Genomic DNA, 22,461 nt, shown 5'->3' with positions numbered 1-22,461 from the left:
GTATGCTTGCTCTATCCCCATGCATAGGGAGATGATAACGGAATCAATCACACCGACACTCCAAACCTGTTCCCTCGTACAGTGAACGCAGGAGCGCTATAGATGCATTGAATCTGGATTCGAATGTGAGATATTGCCGTTCCTCCCGTATAAAGGGACTCGACAGCACACTATTTCGTCTACAGTAAACAATATCGCTGTCACTGTGGTCAATGTCGATACACATGCGATACGCTATGCACGAAACTTGATGGGCAGTGCGTCCGTTCGTTTGGTTCTTTGCCTTTCGACGTTGTATGTATACCACGTTGCACTAAGTCGATTCACTGGGAGTCGTTTCAGCTGAAGCTCGTTTTGGAGACAACCGAAACGCGTCCTCCTTAAATTTTGGTCCACGGCTCCTTGCCGCTCCTCCTGGGAAACTTGCTCTCCGGAGCATCAACGTCGGTGCCGCAGCCTTCGAAATTCTGGGCTAAGTGTTTGGAGCATTCGGTTCTACATACACGTTTCTTTCTGTCTTTTTTATTTACTTTTTAACATTTATTTACTGTATTTTTTTATTAGTCTATCTTAAGGAGGCGCCTGCACGCGTACTGCACCAGACCAGGTTAGGGAATCCCGCCGGTCGCGGAACGCAAGCGCCTCGGTTGTCCCGGACTGCTGCTATTTGCGTGTTCTATTTCTCTGACCTCGGTCTTGGTCGGCTGAGTTTACGCGGCGCCGGTGGCCCGCATTCGCGATCCGCGTTAAAACGCTCCAACGCGCGCTATGCGAGACATGCAAACGATATGCGCGTAACACGGCACCACCACGTGGTCAGGGCCTCGCTGAAAATGCTGTAGAGAGCGTGGCCCTTCGTACCGACGCGGCCGGCGTCCCTGGCGTGACGCCCGCGTACTCTAGCTATAGACCGCGGACCGTTCCCACGCTCATCTTCTTGAGAAAGGATCGAGGATGAAAGAGAAGAAAACATAAATACGGCGAAGGTAAAATAGTTAAGTGATACGCCGCCACGAATTATAATATATACCTACAGGATGCGGTGGTCTTTTCGAAGGAGAACGTGAGAGATCCCGTTCGTTCCGATTATATATACGCAGCCGGAGGTCCGCTCCTTGCGTTGCGTGCGAAGTTTTCGAACTGGACTGGGTTCGCGTCATTGCCGTGAACTTTCTCCTGCGCGCTATATTTATCTGTTGTTGTTTTTTTTTTAACTTGAATAAAAGGGGGATAATCGCCCAAGAAGACGGCGCTCTTTAATCCTTTTGCCCGAAAGATTACAGGTTAGAGGCGTGCGCACTACGCACAATTTTTTACGAGGCGTCTGTGTATTAGCGCGCCGTCAGTGCACCAGCACCTTGTCGCTGCCGAGAAGACTTACAAGAAAAAGATGGTTTCGCCTTTGAGTCGTCTTAGGCAAATGCATAAGGGACCGCGTAAGTTTTTGCTTTCTTTTTTTTTAAATGTATTGTGTGCACCACGTTATTTGTGCATCGCATCGTAGAAGAAAGCGCGAATTTGGTGCGTCTTTCTGTCACACTACACAACATTTAGCAGGCTGGACCACGATTATCACTGTGTGAACGAAAGACGGCCCTAATGTGCCCTTTCTTTTAGAGAAAATATATGTTACTAGTGCAACAGATCCACGATTGAGTAAGTGTGAGCGTGTAAAATCGAACACTTGCAGGGTGCACTAATTCTACGTGAGTCCGAAAGTAGGGACATATATATGACATTGCTTTCCACGAAGTTCGCCTCTTTAGAAATGTACTTGAAGACGATGCGGTTCGCTGCATTTATTTACTAGACATGCGCACCTGTACACTCGCGTGCATCAGCAAGATGTCTGGGCCTCTCGTCGCCCGTGCCACCTTATTTATTTATTTATTTATTTGTTTATTTGTAGCCCCCCAATCTTCGTTCTGCACAACCTCACCAAATTTGTCAACGTCATTTCCCGCGAGATTGTTTGCTGGCGTTGGCTAGCGGGCGGACTTGGGAATCTTATCTCGTTTTGCGGTTTCTCGTTGACCGAAGAATTTATCAAGCGTTCGGTCCCTCGGGTCAGACACGTGCGGCTGGCTACCTTCTTCATTTCCGTAATGCGCTGTGGTCGGACTTGACAAGCAGTTGGGTGCGCACGTAAATAAACACACTTGGCTAAAATTCAGTCGCACGATAAAACCAAGTTTTTGAGAGCTTGTAGCACCGGAATGAACTTACGGTCTACTTTGGTTCAATTTTCCATCGCTCGTTTCACACCTGTGCGCGCAGTTGCGCTGTAAATAATTTTCTTCTCTCTCTCTGCAGATGCTTGCCACCCTAGATATTTGCATTCGTTTATTTAGCATCCACTAGCCGCTCAATTCATTTCATTGATAGCATAGCCTGTTCAGCGTCCCGAAGCAACGTGCGGTCAATCCTGGATGCAAGTGAGTCACTATGCGGATTCATTTTGTCCGCCACGGTTTATAACACACACAGAAAAGCTGGGTACGTGAACGTGTATGTATATATATATATATATATATATATATATATATATATATATATATATATATATATATATATATATATATATATATATATATATATATATATATATATAATGTGCGATTGCCATGCCACTGATCCAGCGGTCAGCTTCGTTGGGGGTCCTGCTTTCATATCCGCACTAAAGACTTTTTGGTTATTTACTTGGTGCGTCTACTTCTTGTGTTATTCTCGTAAAGATTATCCATGTGGTTGGCACTTCCATTTCTTTGCTATTAGATGCGTGCGGTACGAGAACCAGTGCACGGATCGTGTGACGACCCTTGTCCGCTGTTGTTCCTTTTCACGCTTCATCGCTGGTTCTCTCTCCTATACTCGCCTTCGTTACGATCAAAGACGACGGAGCCCGTACATGTTTGAGAACACGAAAAAAAAAAAAGTGTATAATTGCATGAAAGGACTCCCTTCATCGTTCCTGCCCATTGGAGAATTTAAAGTATATCTGTTATTAGTGCAGCGGCGTAAGACCTATTAGAAGTTTACTGAATGTTCCGTCTATTTGTAGCCTTGCGTTTAATATCATTATCCTTGTTTCACTTTTTTTTATAGGTAAGAGATAAAGGAGGGCTAGCTTATGGGCGTCTGTCCTGAAGGAATCGTTCTCAGGAGTTGGCGTGTTAAGTTAATTTTGACAGACGTGACTCAGAGCTGGTCGGAAATTTCGTTTTCAAGTCGCGTTGGTGCGGGGGTCGTACTCGCTAACGCCCGTCGTCGATCACTGCGACTCTGACAGCACATAGGGGCGCTGCAGTATGCGTAAAACCGGACGTGCAGCCGAAGAGTTTCATCTGTCTTTGGCGCGTGTGCTCCTATAGTCAAGGAAGCGCGAAGTCGAGGAAGAGGTCTATAGGCCCTCTTCCATCAGCAAATACCGTTCACGAAGCCGCGCCTATAGGTCGTCGTCTTTTTTCCCCTCACGATTCGCCAACCGCGTGCAGGCCGCGTTGAGAGCTCCGCTGTTTCCGCCTTTGGCTGTGGCGATGGCCGCGACGGGACCTGGCTGCGTGAGGCACGCTTGGCGCGTGACGCGCCGCCGACTCGATGCTCAGATCGGAAGCTCCCAAATCGGTGGCTGCAGCTTCCTCGCGTAAACGTACTCGTACGTTGCGTTTCTGCTAAAACCGTGCAGCATTGCGGACGCTATGCTCGGAGACTGGCGGTCTTTTTATCCGGAGAGCGTAGCAGGCCTACTTCCCATTACAGTGTACGCACATCCGAAGCCTGTTCCCGAATAGAGCATCAGCATTGGGGCTTCCAGGCCGCAGGGCCGGACCTCAAGCTTTTGCTTTCTTTTGTATTTCAATTGGCTAAATGAACGCAAAAAAATACATAATGCACAAGAAATTGGGGCCCCTACTGCTCCGGGCCACACAAACAGTCTCAATACCAAACAGTCCACGCTGCGAAAATCACCCGTCCGTGGAGCTCAAGAAGCGCGCACTGTATCATCCCGGAGTTAGTTTTTCTTTGCTCCGTGCCAGTGGCGGCGCAGTGGCGCGTGGTTTATGCTCTGTTCTGCTTGGTGTGAACTCGCGGCTCAGCACTGCCATCGATAACTGTGGAGCAAGCAAGTACCAGCGTGAACAGACACGCACAAGAGAAACGACACCCACACACAAGCGCTGGTACACTTCCTTGCTCCATAATGAACCAATTCGCCCAACAAAGCCTTCATTGATGACGATAACTGTGGCTGCGGCGGCGCCAATTGGGAAGAATATCTTAGACCTTCCTCGTGGGCTACATGATATTCAAGTTACATGATGTCCATAAATCGAGGGGTGGCGTTATTTGATTCACTCATGGTTTCACCAAGACTGCGGCACGCACCATGCGACGAAGGACGGGCTCTGCGCGCATGTGCAAGTACGACTTGATGCACAAGCTCAGTGTTCTGGGCAGTATATTGTCATCTGCATGCGTCGTACACACAGCATAGCTTCTGAAACGCTGCGCTCTTCTATCAACTAGACAGGTGTTACGGTGAGTGGATCCTCAGAGGATACTTCCTTCCTTCCGTCGCCGTGATCACGCGTCGCGTTGCTTCCGCCGCTGCCATGCACGTCGTGTATATGCATCGGTGATTGTATACATACAGAGTTGTGTATACATACGAGCCTGTGATGTTCGCCCATCGCAGCATCGAGTGAAGCCCCGCTGAGTCGATCCTGTCACGAAGCTGCATGTGTGCGCGTCTTGTCACGTGGCGCGTGCGCGCATGCAAATTACGCGGTGAACGCGACCAGACCAAAGGTATAGTATACATCTGCGATATCCGCACTTTATCCTTAACGTTGCTGTCTGTTTCGTATAGCCTGCATCGGCGTTGGACGCGTGCTCTCGTCATTTCATAACCGCTTCCTGCATGGCGGGTCGTGTGTGTTGTTTGGGGGATCGGTGCATGCATGCAGGAATCGAAATGTAATGCGCTCAAGTCCTTCTGAAAACGTGCGCGTCTTAACGTCTGATCAGATTAAGTTACTGTGGTGGGTTGAGGGCGCTGGCAGCGTATATGCAGGCAAGCTTCTGGCAGGTATCATAATAACTGCTGGGGTTTTACTTCCCAAAACTACGATATCGTATGAGGGACGCCCTAGTGGAAGGCTCCAGAAATTTCGACCACCTGGGGTCCCTTAACCCTTTCAGCCCTGGATTTTTTATTTTGGACGGAGACTCTTTTTGCGCTTGTTTTCCTAATAGTTATGACCTCAGAAGACCACAAACGAAAAATTGAGCCAGTGGTGCAAGTATTAATGGTTATACAGACATGACATCAAATTAGGTCATCAGGGATCAGTGGCTGTGAAATGAGAAAAATGACTTCTTTTGCCTGCTGTTCACTAGAGTACACCAAATGTGAACCACGTCTCATTTTCAGTGTGATACTCATTGAAACAGCTTCGGTACGTTGACCCGAAAATTGCGCTTAGCCGCCTTAGCGTACCCGCCTAGGCGTCACCCACGACTTCGGTCAAGCCCCTTCTCCTTTGCAGCTCCCAGCTCCACAAGCATATCACCATTTTGGTGTCAATCGCAGTGGGGATCATTGAAGAAGCATTCCCCCAAGAATGGCCAGTTTTGGTTTCATTTCTGAGGTGCTAGGGGAAATGTTATGTGATGGTGTCAATTGACACCGCCAGGGCCGAAAGGGTTAACGTGCACCTAAATCTAAGCACACGGGCCTCTAGCATCTTCGCCTCCATCGAAAATACGGCCGCCGCGGCCGGGATTCGATCCCGCGATTTTCGGGTCAGAAGGCGAGAACCATAACCACTAGACCACCGCAGAGGGTTTACAGGTATCATTGCTGTTAATTAAGACCAATGTTGCGTTAAGGCAGATTTTTTATAGGTAAGAGATGGTAAATTAGGAAATGAGCATAAATAAGAATGTGTGCTTCAGAACCGGACTAACTATAATCGTAGGCCAAGTTGTCCGTGCATTTACAGCGGAGCACAGGGGACTATACGAAGAATCAATTATTGAAGTCACTAGGTTAAAATTGCGACTGCCCATAATACCGCCATCTTTGAATCGGGATAAGATGGCTTAACGGTTATGTAAGTATCTTTCCATACTTCGCGGTTACCGTGGTCAAAACGGCGTACACGTGGTCAACTTGGTTTGTATTGCGTATACAACTTGGCCGCCGCAGAATATCTTCCGTGTCGTTGGTTTTCTGTATTCCACAAGACTGCCCCCACGTGCCGGAACGTCGATCGGATCGGGGTAGCCCGGAGGCAGTCTGTACATGCTCCGGGTACGCACGTACCAGGGCAGCACGGAACTTCTTGGCAGATAACCCCTTGGGAGTATAACGCAGCTCATCCTCTGAATGCCAAAATATGTTTCGACGTCCGACAGTACACATCGCAGTCGCACGGTGGAGTGACGAAATTCCGCGTCGGAGCCAAGTTACAACTCACGATGGGGTTTGCACATAAGTGCCTATGTTGACTTCGTTTCCCTTACAGTGTGACACAGCGCAGCCGGTCGGTGGTTACGAAATTGCAACTCGCTGTGCCAAGTTTCGAACTTTCTATTGATCACTGATGCCGTACGCATCGGTACGCCGCCACCTGACTTTGCTTCGGGACAGTGAATGCCAACCTGTTTCATGTACGTGCGCGTGGAGTCGTCTCACGGTCTCTCACCCATTGGGTGCTTCAATGCTTTTCTCCCAGCTTAGGCTTCCTTAGCGGCTGATCGTACAGGCACCCTATTGATATCTTTGGCGTGTCGTTATGAACGCAGGTTTTTAACCTACTAGTACTCCAATATGGTGGCTTTGATGACGTGGCGGTTAACCTGCTCCAACGCGACAACGACGCCACTGGAACGTATATTGCCCACTACGAATGAATAACGAAAGACCACGCATGCGATGTAGTGATTTCAAACTTCGCGTCACCCGTGCATGGTGGTCTAGTGGTTATGGTGCTCGACTGCTGACCCGAAAGGTCGCGGGATCGAATCCCGGCCGGTGCGAGCGCATTTCGATGGAGGCGAAACGCTTGAGGCCCGTGTACTTAGATTTAGGTGCACGTTAAAGTACTCTAGATGGTCAAAATTTCGGGAGCCCTCCGCTACGGCGTCCCTGATAATCATATCGTGGTTTTGGGACGTAAAACCACAGCAGTTATTATTATTACAAACTTCGCGTCCTGCCATGTCGGTACTCCAACGTGGCCGTTTCTGTGACGTCAATGCAAGCCATCTATATACTCTCACTACCCGTCCACGTGAGCTGGTTTTCTTTTGGAGACGACGCCTCGACTTTGCTGTGTCTGTATAACTGCGAATGAAACAAGTGCGCTTATAATGGGCTTCCAAGAAGCGGCGATCGAGATGGGAATGGGAAAGAGTGAGAGAAGAGATGCCCGTTGCGACCTCGTGTATAATCCTTCTGGAGTATGTCTGTACCTGCAGTGGTTTCCTCACGTTCCGAGAGAGAGAAGGAGAGATGGAGGGAGCGAGAGAGATGCTGCTTTTTTTTACAGCGCGTGCGGGTTGTGTGGGCCGACCGCGAGCGCACGACTTTGAACCTGCCCGCACGTATATACGTCTTCGCTCTTGGCGAGCTTTCGCGTGCTCGTCCGCGTCCCTGCGTACAAGAAGCGCCGCAGTACAAGACAGACGCGTATAGTGCTACGCACGTATGTACATAAAAAAAAGGAGGAAGATTGAAGAATGCGGTGTCTCGCGTGCGTTGAAATCGTATGGAGGAAAACGGAACCGTTGCTGCTGCATACTTTTGCTGCTGTCAACGACATTGAATGCAGCTCGGCACGCTCCTGTCATCGGCACTGCACGCAATTAAGAAAGAAAGAAAGAAAGAAAGAAAGAAAGAAAGAAAGAAAGAAAGAAAGAAAGAAAGAAAGAAAGAAAGAAAGAAAGAAAGAAAGAAAGAAAGAAGTGAACGAACGAACGATAAGGTGAATGCGAGTTCACAGCGCGCTCTGTAACTTAATGAGTTCATGGAGTTTGGCTTCGCCGTGCGCTGCCTCGTTTTAGGCGCACGCGCCTGTGTGGTGCTTGGCATACGAACGCACGTGTTGGACGGAGACCACTTTGGCCGCGCAAAACCTTTTCGTGGCGATGGCGCGCTTTCCCTGTGTGGACGAATGCCGCGCGCCGCACGAACCAAGAAAAACGCGTGCGCGCAATACTACAAGTATAAAAACTATAATATGCAGTGCTCGAAGTGCGCACGGCGCAACCTTCACTCGGATGTGTGAGGGACAATGCCGGAAGTACGTATAATAGCAGTCATTCGCTGATTACGGGCGCTGTTTTGACGCCGCTTCAATGCCACCTTTTGTATGAGTCGTTCCTTCCGTCATGACACGCGCGGATGCGTGCGCCTTGCCGGAAGACTTATTTCGTCGGATTGCCTCTACGCTGCGGGTAGTGTTTCATACGTGCAGCCTTTCTCGGCAGTTATGTGAATGCATTACGCGCGCTTGATAATACAATCCTCGCAGCGGGCGTACATTTAGAAGAGATTAACTCTATTTCGTCTGTGCATGTGGCAATGAACACAACTTCCTTAATAGTGTCTCTGCGATGCGAATGCGTTCAGATACACTGCTGATAACGCTTCATTCTATGCTAGAAACGGCTGCGTGATAAACTGATGCCCGACCGGATCGACAGTACGTGCAATTCTGTCTATTATGATGACCATGGAAATAAACGTTTTTCGACGAATCGGAACGACGTAAGCGCCGTTCCACATAAGAAACCAGAATTCACGCCAACACCGATAATTGATCTCATTCGACAAGAAGGGCAGTACACAGGTGGCGATATCGAATGCTAAAACAGCACGCGCAAAGTATTCTGCCTGAAAGATGTACCATTATTCCTGTCCTGTGCATACAATTACATCGAAATTTCAAGAAGCATACCTACATGAAGTGTATATATGGCTGATTTTGGATTGGTGCCAGCCCTGTACCTATGGTAGCTGTACACCGTTGACGACCCATATATTGCAAATGTAGCAAGCGAACATAATTCGTATAAAGTTCATATTGTCAGTAATATATAAGTATTTGTGCTCGGTCACAGCCTTGTGAAATCAGTACACAAGCCAAACTGGCCCGTAAAACCGCATCCGATACCCTTATTGTTTCCTGCGTTTGCGTACGCCTTAATGAAGTTCCCCAGATACCACAATATCGAAACAAGACTACTTCGTGACGTCACGGAAATGAATGAACGTAACTGGTTGACGCATGTACACTTCGATACTATTGAGTTGGACAGCGGTGTCCTTTCCATCCTTGTCACGCTTCCGTTCCTTGTCTTCCTTTTCCCAGACTGCTGATCGTTGGTGATGGCGTCAACCTCGTACCACATAGTTACGGTGCTATTTCGGCATTCTCCTTCTTCCTATTGTTCCTTCTGTCTACTTTGTCTCCTTGAACAGTGTGCACGTTGGCCACGGCTCTCTTGTAGGTTGTCACCGACTACAAGGACGTTTCGGCAAAAATCAACTTCTGTAGGCGTGGACGGGTTCGATTATATTCGGCCTATCACCCGTGCGCATCTGCAAATATAGCGCGCACGTGAGTCGATACGTCGTCTGGAGGTAAACTTCAAAGCGTGCTAACGCATTAACGAAACTGACGATGGAACGTGCCAGAGTGACGAACAGAGTTTTCCTGCATAGCTATAGGCTGAGTTCAGGAATATATACGCATATGTACGCACGGGCGTGTGCGGCTGCACTTTTCCTGTCTAGCTATAACACACTCACGCCAAGACTTCGTGTTCCACACGCAACTCGAGATGTCACCGCTATATCTTTATTTTTCGTTTCTCTAACACCACCTCACGACCGTCGACAGAACACCGTCTGCCAGTCGCTTCCCGAAATAGGCGCGTGCGGCGAGGACGTTTCGGACTCGCGCGTACACTGCTCTTTCGAGGAAGACGCGTTCGGGATGGCTCTCAATACCCGTTATAGATATACCTTGCATCATTTATGAAGTTTGAAGCGCGGTGCTTTTTTTTTTTTCGGTGTACCGATCATCGATCGTGTTTGCCATGTCATCTCCACGAGGAAGGATGGAGGAAAACATGAGGCGCTGTACAAGTTCGCCTCGGAACTTGGTAATGGTTTCCCGATGTGGACGTTATGTCGTGCGGTTTCTCGAAGCGCGGGTCGTGGATTTGTTGCCCTAAATACGCATTGGGTGTATAGCACTCTGAAACGCGGTTCCGAAAACACAGCGCGGTTTATTAATGTATCTCCGCCATTGTTCCAACTACTTCTTCTTCCTCCTCAGCAGACTACCCACTACTAGTTTATGTCCCAACTGCGTCGTGCCAGAAGAAGAAGAAAAGTATGCCACAGATAGGCCCCCCCTGCAGACAAGTGGCCGTGGGCACTTGAAGAAAAAAAAAAAAATGATCAGACGGAGCTTGTCAGAATGGGTGCCGGCTTGATCCTTTCAATGCTGACTGTGTCTTCATACCCATTACGCAGGATTGTAAAATGATGTTCAGAACGCTTGATGACTGGGAAAGGACCGTCATAGCGAGGCTGAAGAGCACGGCGAGACGCATCGACACGAACAAAAACGTGTGAAGATGTCTGTAGGTTTGCCGGCAGAAAAACGTCGTTCTTAGTGTGAGCTGAAGTTGGTGATGGGCGCAAGTTTTGCATGAAGACCCGCAGACGCTGGACGAAAGAAGATGGATCCGAAACACTCTGCGTAGTAACGGGGCTGACGAGGTCACCAGGCAAACGGAGTGTGCAGCCATAAACCATCTCGGCTACAGAGCAGGCAAGTTCTGGCCGAAGTGTTGAACGCAGGCCGAGAAGCACGATGGGGAGGTGTGATACCCAATCTTCGGCGTGAGGCTGCGAGGCGAGTGCTGCTTTTAGATGACGGTGGAGTCTCTCCACTAAGCCATTTGATGCTGGATGATACGCAGTTGTGCGAATACGCGCACAACCCAGTAGAGATGTGACAGAGGTGAAAAGCGCTGACTCAAACTGTCTGCCTCGATCGGTAGTCACCGTTGATGGTACACCGAAACGGCTAATCCAGGTAGCAAGAAAGGTACGAGCAACTGTTTCTGCCGTGATGTCAGGCATTGGAGCTGCTTCAGGCCACCTAGTGTACCTGTCAATACACGTAAGCAAATACGTATTTCCCCGACATGGAGGTAAAGGCCCGACAATGTCCAAATGAATGGTGTCGAAACGTGCATCAGGGAGAGGGAATTTTCCCCATGGAGGCTTGGTGTGCCGTTGTACCTTGATACGCTGACACGCTGTGCAAGTGCGAACCCAGTCACGAATGTTAGCGCGTATGCGCGGCCAGACATAGCGTTCAGTGACCAGGTGTTGCGTAGCTCTTACGCCTGGATGGCAGATGGAGTGGAGGGTGTCAAAAACAGCACGACGCAGCTGTGAAGGAACATAGATACGAGTGCAGTTGTGTGAAACATCGCACCAGAGCGTAACGTCGTCGTCGGGAAAGTTGACTTGTTCCAGTCGGAGGGAAGTAGAGTATCGGAGTCGTGGAAGCTCATCGTCTAATACCTGTGCCTCCGCGAGCGAAGACAATGAAAGGTCGGTGGTGCCTGTCGTGGCATTGATGGTAATACGACTGAGAGCGTCCGCTGCACTGTTAAAGCTGCCTTTTACATAACGTATGTCTGTGGTGAATTCGGCAATGAAAGCAAGGTGCCGAAGTTCTCTAGGAGTGTGCGTGGCACTGCAGGAACGTAAAGCCGAGACAAGTGGCTTGTGGTCAGTAAGAATGGCAAATTGTCGCCCTTCAAGGAAGTACCTGAAATGCTTCACCGCAAGGTAGGCCGCGAGGAGCTCCCGTCCGAAAGTACTGTATCGGCGCTCAGTGTCGCGTAACTTGCGGGAGAAGAAGGAAATTGGAGCCCATGCACCATTGATCCATTGATGAAGAGCGGCTCCAACTGCTTCTGAAGAAGCGTCCACCATGAGGCTAGTGGGAGCAGTTGGTGAAGGGTGATGGAGGAGGGTGGCCTGGGCGAGTTTGGTCTTAACGGCGGCAAAAGATTGATCCGCGACCGTGTCCCAGGGAAGTGCGGCTGACTCGGCTTGCGAAGTCGAGAGTAGTGCTTCCAGAGGCTGCAGCAGTGTAGAGCATGTAGGGATGAAGCGGCGATAAAAATTGACGAGTCCGAGAAAACGTCGCAGACTACGTATGGACGTGGGAGGCGGGTACTCGAGGATAGCTTGAACCTTGTCAGGTAGAGGAGTGATGCCATCTTTAGTGATCTGATGTCCGAGGAATGCTATCTCCGAGACTCCAAACTGACACTTTTCTACATTGATGACAAGGTCGTAATCACGCAGTCGAGTGAAAAGCTCACGTAGATGTGCCTTGTGCGTTTCAGCGTCCTTGCTGGCAACGAGAAGATCGTCGATATAGGCGAAACAAAACGGCAAGCCTCTTGTGACTTCGTCTATAAAACGCTGAAATGTCTGAGCTGCGTTTCTCAAACCGAAGGGCATTCGTAAATACTCATAGAGTCCAAATGGGGTAATTATTGCAGTTTTGGGAATGTCAGAAGGCTCAACGGGGATCTGGTGATAAGCTTTCACGAGATCAATCTTCGAGTATACTGTTGTGCCGGTTAAAAAGGCAGTACAGTCCTGAATATTGGGTAACGGGTATCGATCTGGAACGGTGACTGCATTGAGAGCCCGATAATCACCACAGGGCCGCCAGTCATTGTTCTTCTTGGGAACCATGTGTAGCGCCGACGACCACGAGCTTGATGACGGACGAATGATCTGCAGCTGTAACATATGCTCAAACTCGTTGCGAGCAATGCGAAGTTTATCAGGGCCAAGTCGGCGAGGGCGGCAGTGAACCGGTGGGCCTGTGGTTACGATGCAGTGGGTCACAGTGTGCTTGGGGGTCTTATCCATTGGAGACTGCGTTGTAATCTCCGGAAACTCGTTGAGCAGAGCTGTATATGGTGACGTAGGCGGTTTCACGAAAGTGGGGTTTAGGGCCGTAGCGCGTGATAGAAAACCATTGACCGATAAGCCGGTATAGCTATCCACCAGGCGACAGCGGTTCATATCCACGAGCAGATGAAAATGCCTTAAGAAATCGGCGCCTAAGATTGCGTAGCGTACGTCTGCTATCCAAAATAACCACTGCAGTTTCCTCTTGAGACCGAGATCAAGGGTCAGAGACTTCTGTCCGTAAGTTGCGATGACCGAAGAATTGATCGCTTGTAAAGGAGTTGACTTCTCGCGGAGACGCCGGTCAGTTTTGGACGCTGGAATTATGCTGACTTCTGCTCCAGTGTCCACCAGCAAGCGAAGACCTGTGGTTCTGTCGGTGATGTGGAAGAGGCGGCTTGATGCTTGGCCTTGATCGCCCGCCGCTGTTATTGACGATCGGCCGGAGCGTTTCCCATGCGCCATGAGCAGGGTGGCACACATCTGCGAGCCGCGGCACGAAAACGCCGGTGATAGTAGCATGTGTTCCGCGGTGAAAAGCGGTGCTCGGGCTGGTGGCGGGGCCGTTGCGGAGCAGGCGACGTGAGAGATGGTCGGTGTGGACGAGGCTGGTCATTTAAGTTGCGAATGCTCAGCAATTGCAGACGCAAGTTGGCGACTTCAGCTGCGAGATCTTTTACCGTTTCTCGAAGGGAATCTGCTTCGGAAATCGGAGAGGTGTGGGCAGCGTTTATGACTGCCGGAGCAACGTCCATCATGTCATCGGCCATTTCTGCCAGCTCCGACAGCGTCTTATCCTGAGCTGGGACAAGAGCCATTCGCACGGTAGGTGGAAGACGCTGTAGAAACAACTCACGTAGTATGGATGTTTCCAAGCCGTCCGGCTGGTCCCCAAGCAGATGCTGCAGGTGACGTAGAAACTGTGTAGGACGGCGGTCCCCGAGCTCTTCGTTGCACAGAAGTTGCTGAATGCGCCGATGCTTAGGCGGAACGAGTCGGTGAAGAAGAGCCTGTTTGACTGTCGTATATGGAGTGTCACCAGGCGGGCCCACGAGGATGTCGCGTATTTCGGCCATTGCCTGTGGCGGCAGCGCTTCAACGAGGATCTCATGCTTGCGAACTTCTGACGTGATGCGATGAATGCGGAACTTGTTCTCGACTTGAATGAACCATAAGGAGGGATCGGCAAGCCACAGCTGTGGTAGCGTTATGGTAGTAGTACCTCCAACAACACCCGAAGAGGGTACATGGCCAGGTGCAGTAGCAGCGGTACCAGGGCTGAGGCCGTCGAGATGCTCACGCTGCTCCATGGAAGGTCGCGTTCGTAGTCCGGGTCACCAATAAATATAGCACTCTGAAACGCGGTTCCGAAAACACAGCGCGGTTTATTAATGTATCTCCGCCATTGTTCCAACTACTTCTTCTTCCTCCTCAGCAGACTACCCACTACTAGTTTATGTCCCAACTGCGTCGTGCCAGAAGAAGAAGAAAAGTATGCCACAGGTGCTTCTGAGTACGCGTGTCGTTGTATAGGCGCTAGCGTTTCTTAAACCGGGAGCCTTTGGTTACGCCGCCTATGCTTGGTTTAATTTATTTTCAGCGCGCAAGAATACTTGACTGTGCTAGTTGCGTAAAAAGTTATGTTCTATGTACGCGTTACAAGACCCATAGTCTCTACACTTCTCGTCGAAGGAAACCACAACCACGAGCTGACCCAATCACAGGACATCAGTCAGAGTTGCACCGAACTGCCTCAGTTTTCTTATGACGTTCTTTTTTGTAATTATATGTTAAGTGATGTTAGCGATGTTATGCAGCGCCTTTTCACAGATGATATAATTCGCAAAAGTCGCAGCTATGAAAAAAAAACGCATATAAGAGCAGCTGGGGAGAGTTCATGTAAATCAGTCAAGCCGCAAAAATTATCACATAGTCACGAAGTCACCGACGTAGCGACACGAAAATCCACACAAAATACAGTACTGTCCCGTAACACTATAGTTCACACAAAACGCAGTCACATGGACCCCGTACATGCTGAAGATAACGCTACACATAACGTGCAGTCACGCAACAACACTGAAATTGGCAAAGTCCAGTCGCAGGGGCATAAAACAAGTTTGCTCATGAAGCAACACCTGTACAGCGACGCGGTCAGATCAAATTATTGCATAAATTCAACCTAAAAGACTGGTTTTCGCTTCTAGATACTTGTTTATTGCTTATAGTGCCAGTTTTTGCAAGGCATGGCGTTCTTTTATAGACCTTGAAAGCCATACAATGGTGGTGAGTGAGTCAGTCAGTGATAGAACGAATGAATGAATTGGTTGAAAGTGAGTGAGCGATTCTAAGTTACTTAAGCGTTGTCTTTCCGATGTGCGACGTCATCACCTACGATAGACCATCTATGACTAAACGTAAAATCATTGCTTAACACACAATGCCAGCGGGTAGGTCTTAGTTGCAGCGCTGAGGTAGGCGACCGCGTGCCCCACTATGACATAGTCGACATCGTCAAACATAATTGATCTGAAAGAACGCATGCGACCTCATTGTCATTTCGTTCCCTCATTAAACTTATCCTACAGCTGCAACGTCCACAACTTGCGTTGCCTCGATAGACGCGATCGTATGGGCTTTCTTACATCGCGTTTGCCCAATTAAATGCTGCTGACTCAAATCACTCTTCAGTGTTCACTTGTACTGGAAGCCGTTGTATCTGCCAGGCTGACATCGAATCGCACCACTTACACTAGCATCTGCAGGCGCTGCGCAATCTGTTTCGACCTGTTTGACTGTCTTCAAAACACTCATTTTGCCGGTATATAGTTGAGGCCGCAGCCGTGTCCTGCCAGGTTTGGGCTTTATAAAACATTCTTTTTTGTTTGGTGGAGAACTATTTCACCTGCAGATCACCGTAGCCAGAAATTTCTTCTTGGCTACGGCCTACGCTTTATGTATGTATGTTCGTGAGTACGTTTGTACATGTGCGCGCGTTTCTATACACATGCAGAATAGAAAGCATTGACGGTGGGGGTGAGGGGTCGAACATGCCCCCTCCCCTAAGCCTCCTGGCTTCGCCATTGTTGCAGAACGAGCGAGAGAAAGCGTTCGATTCGATCCAAGACGCGTATAGGTTCAAAGGAGGCCGCAGTAAAGTCCCTTGATTTTTAGAACAGGGAAAAATCTAGGGACTTTAGGCCGCAGCGCTCCTCGTATATACTCGAACTGCCGCACCATGACCACTTGACCGCGCCACGCGAAGCTCATCTAAACGTACGCTTGGTGATTGTGCGCGCGTTTGTAACCACTGCCAGGGGCGCACCACGTCGCGTGTATGTGTGCGTGTATGTATGTGTGCGTGTGTATATGTGTGTTTGTGTGTGCGCGCGCGAGTGTCTGTCGTGCATGTGCGTTGCTCACTTGTAGCCTACTTTCCGTCTTTCTCGCGCGCGCGCGGTAGAGCTCGCATTGTGCGAGCACTCCAGTTGGAACCCCCCCTCCCCCCTCCCTCTCATTCTCCTTCTCCCATTTACTGCCGTGCGAAACAATGCTTACCAGGCCCTCAACAGCGAGGCGCGATAAAAATCGACAGGTGTTTCTCGTTCGTTAAGTGCACAGCGGTGCCGCGGGCAAGTTTTAGTCCGCCTTGCGCGCTCGCTCGCTCACTCGCGCGCGCATTTGACGAGCTTGCGTGGAAGAAAACACCGCGGGCTTCTTTGGACCGCGCGCGAAGCTGTACGGGCCTGACGTGGTGTAACCGGGGGGGAGAGGGGGGGGGGGATGTGGCTCTGTTGTGTCCGCATAGACAGCCCCATGCATGGCCTCGTTCCTGTGTGCCCACCGCCCGGGCACTTGCCTTTTATTCGTTCCTTTCGTTTTGTTTCGCTTTCGGGTTTTAGCGCGAGAAAACAGTGCAGCCTGCGCACGTGCCCATTATTTCGGTCTCTCAATTGTCTGGACTGCACACCTCCTCCCTTTCAAATCGTTTCCTTCGTTATAGCTTCTCTCTCTCTCTCTCTCTCTCTCTCTGTTTCTAGATTCTGGACAACGCTCGCGATGATTACTACAGAACAGTGGAAAGATGTGTACTTCGACGGAGGCATACGATTGTTTCGGAAAAACGCTGGAGGCACGCGTGTTAGCGCCAGCAATAAACTCGTTCTATTTATTAGCTCCGACTCAGGCTATACACGGCAATCTTTGTATATAGTGAATGCCTCGTGTTTTCGGAGATAATTGGCCGTCGCCTGCCTCGTCTCTATACGCTTGTGTATGCATGCGTGCACCTTTCTCGCGACTCCGTTTTAACGTCTCTGGTGAAACGCGCGCGCTCAAATTGCACCGTGCGATTCCTCGCTTTTCCTCGTTCGTCGGCGCCTTTGGGCCCAGACGTTGCGTGGCATTGAGGGTTGAAGCGTTTTCGTATACATGCACGTCGTCGTGTGTCCTTTGCAGTGACTGTATATATGTTTTGCTGTATTGTCTGTCTCGCGGTGTCCTCTTGTTTTCTTTTATGGAGACTGTAAGTAATTGTCTCCGAGTCATTACGTAGAAGCGGTTAACCATATTCTTGGCGATTTGTTCCAAAACCAAGGCCCCGATTATTTTCGAAGAAAAGATAAATGAGAGGGACGGTGTATTTATTCCTTGCTTGCGGCTTTTCTCTTGCTTTTCTGACCTGAAGTTGCCTTTCGAGTATATGCTTATATAAGTCAAGGAAAAAGGCACACGGTACAGTAGACAGAACGAACTCATTAAAGGCTGTCCTTCATGCTTCATGCTGCCCTTCAAGCTTTCACGTTACGGTGCCTTCGCACTAAGAAACGGCGTCAGTCACACAATTCGCGAGCTCCGCGCTTCCCAATAGCTGCGTATCGGCTGACACGCGGGCTTCGACTTTACGCTTACGCCTGCGACTCCCTATGCGAAAATCTCGTTTCGAACTTGCTTTGCTTTATGTCTAGTGGTGCTTGGTGCACACGTGTGCCGATTCCGTGGAAGACTGGCGTGCTGAAGGGCAGATACAGTTACTTCATTGTGAAAACAATGCTCAGTTCCGAGCATTTATTTCAGAAACTGCGCGAATACAAATAAACAAGAAAAATAGGGCGTATATATGCGTGATAAAAACAATAGAAGCATATGCAAAAGCTTTAAAATAGCCACTACCAGGGGCGTAGCCAGAAATTTTTTTCGGGGGGGGGGGGGTCAACCATACTTTATGTATGTTCGTGCGTGCGTTTGTATGTGTGCGTGCCTATATACGCAAGCAAAACTGAAAAATTTCGGAGGGGGTTTGAACCCCCCCAACCCCCCCCCCCCCCTTGGCTACGCCCCTGGCCACTACGCGAGAAATGATATGAATTGTTCGTAGGGCAATCTGTACAGTATATGCTGTATCATAGGCGTGCTCACAGGGGCCCAGTGAGAGATCCCCCCACTCCCCTAATAACTCGTCTCTGCACTGCGTCTAGCGTGCATATAAATAAATAAATAAATATATATATATATATATATATATATATATATATATATATATATATATATATATATATATATATATATATAAAGCGTCATAACACCGGGGACTGCATAACTTCCACTTTGTTGCATGGCAACATAAATTGAAACGCGAGCAAGCCGGCAGCGAATGCTTTACGTTAATATTTGCCTGTCCCATTCGTTTGCCTGTGCATAGCCTTGCGAATGCATTATCCCTGCTAACGTAGTGCGGAGCTATTCCCGTGGCACGCTGCCGGGATAGCATTTGACGCCCTGTGTGTGTGTGTGTGTGTGTGTGTGTGTGTGTGTGCGTGTGCGTGCGTGTGTGTGTGTGTGTGTGTGTGTGTGTGTGCGTGCGCGCGCGTGCGTGCGTGCGTGCGTGCGTGTGTGTGTGTGTGTGTGTGTGTGTGTGTGTGTGTGTGTGTGTGTGTGTGTGTGTTGACAGTAAAAATATGTTAAGCAGCGATTTTATGCGTGCATTCATTCGTGTTGAGCATTGTCGCGTTTATCTTTTCCTGCTCCCCTCCGTTACCTCACGTGACTTCGTGCATCTTTTCGAACTGCTCATTATCTCTGCGTGTTTTCTCTGTGCTCTTTGTTTTTTCTCGCTTTCCCATTGTGACTGCTTGTTTGAGGCTGCTCAAATCGCTTCGTGAATGCGGCGACGCCGATAACTACACAGTCGAGTGCCTCTATCGCCGCCTGCAACCTTATCGGCGACTTCGCAAGGACTCGTTCGCCCTACATACGTATAGTACAGAGCTATCCGCACCAGCGCAGCCCCGGAAGCGACGAAGAAAAACACACACACACACACACACACACACACACACACACACACACACACACACACACACACACACCACACACACACACACACACACACACACACACACACACACACACCACACACACACACACACACACACACACACACACACACACACACACACACACACACACACACACACACACACACACACACACACACACACACACACACACACACACACACACACACACACACACACACACACACACACACACACACACACACACACACACACACACACACACACACACACACACACACACACACACACACACACACACACACACACACACACACACACACACACACACACACACACACACACACACACACACACACACACACACACACACACACACACACACACACACACACACACACACACACACACACACACACACACACACACACACACACACACACACACACCACACACACACACACACACACACACAACAACACACAAACCACACACACACACACACACACACACAGCACTTCGTGGCCTCGGCCGTACGTATACGGTTCCCGTGTGCTGGATCTCCGCTTCCGTTCCTTCATCTTCTTCCTCCTCCTCGCGAAAAAAGCCCGGCGTCCTTTTCAGGTGGCTTAATTCTTCTTATACGGCTTATGTGCTCAGTTTTCTTCATATACTTCTGAGTCCGCTCTATAGCGTTTCTTTTCGGACGTATATTTCTTCTTCTTCTTCTTGTTCTTCTTCGCGGATGCGAATGTTCAGCAGGCCGCAGCGGCGGCGGCTGCACCGTATTCCAGCGCGTATATATACGACGTCGCGCCGCGCAAGGGATCTTTGTGTGTGTGTGTGAGCATTGCGCCGCGCGCGCTGACGACGGAGGTCACTGGGCCGCCTGCTGCTGATTCCGTTTCGCTTCCAGAATGCATTCCGCCTGGTGCACCCACTTACGGAGTACCCTCGTTTTAATTTATTTTGTTTTTTAAACACTCGTCGACTTTTTTCTTTCCCCTCGTCTCATTTAGACGGAATATGTGTCGACCGAAATAAGCGCGCGCCGCGCGAAATGCGTCATCTTCGCGCAGATTGTCGCTTCGTCGTGTTATCTAAAAGAATTCGGACTCAATTTTCCGTTTGTACGCACCGCCTACAGCTTTAACGGAAGCCGTGCCTGTTAACGTAACTATATAACTATTCCCGTTTGCCCCTTACCAAGAGGTCTAATGCATTTGCAAGAGGACTCTGGTTGTTGTTGTTGTTGTTGTCGTCGTCGTCGTCGTCGTTGTTGTTGTTGTTGTTGTTGTTGTTGTTGTTGTTGTTGTTGTTGTTCCTCAGACACTTGGCGCAAACTACTTTGGGGGATAGGCCATGAATCGGATGGTGCCTTTCTTAAAGAATTAATTCACTTTCTGAGGGAAACGGTTTCAAAAATCAATAGTTTATGCGTTACACATTAACAGTATAACCCCTTAAAACTTAAAGAGTTTGTTTCCATTCCTGTTTGTCATCTTTTTCCTCAATAACCGTTCGAGACAACAATACGTGTAGCTGTGAAAGATCGAGAAGTCGTTGAAGGTGCATTCTGTAGGTTTGCCCGTCGTAGCTTTCGGTGCGCGCTGCGTATTAAGTGCGGATCACTTTAGGGGCCCGGGCTGTCGTATGCTGTCGTCTTGTGTAGCTTGGCGTAACGCTGGCAAAAGGCATCTGTAGCATATTGAGCGTGCGCTCGCGCCAAGGAGAAGTCTTCTTCCTCATGTTTATCGAGCGCCTTGATGATCATATCACGTGCCGAGCACTTTCGGGGCCCGGGGTGTCGTATGCTGTCGTCGCTTGGCTTAACGCAGGCAAAGCCACGTATAAAAATAAAAAAAAAGAGCAAGCAAGCGAAAAATAGAAAGAGAGAGAGCAAGAAAGGGAAAAAAATAGGAAGAAAAATGGAAATAAATAGAAATAAAGGCAGAAAAAACTGGAAAAGAGAAAAGGAAGAAAGAGAGGAGGAAAGAAAGAGAAAATCGAAGAGAAACAAAGAAGGCTGCCCATGCTCCGCACTTCTTTAAGGCTTGGCGCCCCTATAGAGGGAAGCTGCCTTAATGTTAAAGCGCAGCAATAAGGCGCCCGATCCTGCCTTGAGCGGCGTCTCCGTCGCCATCGGTGGCGTAACCGATAGACGTGAAAAAATATAGAGAAAAAACATACCCAGGATCGAATGGGAATTGAACCCGGGCCCTGTGCGTGGCAGTCGAGTGTTCTACCACAGAGCCACGCAGGTGCTTGAAACTCATTCGCAAAAAGACCCTAAACAGGCGTCATGTCGGCCAAGGGATCGCGTGAACCTATGTAGTATAGAGTGGCAGAAGAGCAAAATAACAACCATTCATCACACAATGTTAATTGCGCAACGAGTGTGTGGTCTGATGTTTCCCACCCACTGCGAAGTGCTCAGAAATAATGCTTCATAGTCATCGGCCACATGCAGCATCGACAAAGTGCACATAATACCTTACAGATGTGTAGCGAGTACCTCGCTTATCCGCGGAAAGACGAATAATGGCGTAGTGCTGTCCTACTTCACAAAAATTATGTCTTATGGCGTGTTCGATACCTCGCGGAAAGCCAAAACTTTCAAACGCAATTGGCCTCCTCCCAATTTGAATCTTCTCAGAATTTGCATTGGGCAGTATCGTAATCGTTCGTAATTTTTTTTTCCTTTTCTCATTTTCGCGGGTTCTCAAGTTACGAGTACAGTCCGCTTTGTATTGCGTTGGATAGCGTAGCGATGCGGGGTGCATCCCGCCTAAATGGCGGCCAGGAGCCCTTGGGCTCTGGCGGCCTGCTGGACGGCCGTGCTTCAATTAGTCCTCAGGAGCCGTGCTCGAGCAGCACGGACCCTGAGGACCAGGATTCTATATGAGAAGCAGTGAGAGGCCTTGCTGAGCAACACGGCATTTGCATTTGCATTTGCTGAGCAATACGGCATCTTGCATTCTTGGTCCTGTCGGGGTGCTTAAATCTAAATCGAAGTACGCGGGCGTTTCAGCGTTTCGGTAGCCATCGAAATGCGGCCGCCGTGGCCGAGAACCGAACCATGTTGAGAGTACAGGTCTCATTGCACTATGC

The 22,461-nt window shown here is 49.3% G+C and overlaps 1 protein-coding gene across 1 annotated transcript in view; it reads left to right on the top strand.

The window, feature by feature from the left end:
- Positions 1–22,255, top strand: part of LOC119397510 (sterile alpha motif domain-containing protein 5) — a 148,966-nt gene extending 126,711 nt beyond the window's left edge. Inside the window, exon 3 of the mRNA XM_049416588.1 lies at positions 22,154–22,255. Within this exon, the coding sequence (XP_049272545.1) occupies positions 22,154–22,255 (102 nt within the window). The remainder of the gene's footprint in view (positions 1–22,153) is intronic.
- The last annotated feature ends 206 nt before the right edge of the window (positions 22,256–22,461 follow it).

The sequence above is a fragment of the Rhipicephalus sanguineus genome, chromosome 6 (assembly GCF_013339695.2).
Source record: "Rhipicephalus sanguineus isolate Rsan-2018 chromosome 6, BIME_Rsan_1.4, whole genome shotgun sequence".
Lineage (NCBI taxonomy): Eukaryota > Metazoa > Arthropoda > Arachnida > Ixodida > Ixodidae > Rhipicephalus > Rhipicephalus sanguineus.
Note: the sequence above shows the minus strand (reverse complement) of the source record. Positions and strands in the feature narration are given on the sequence as shown.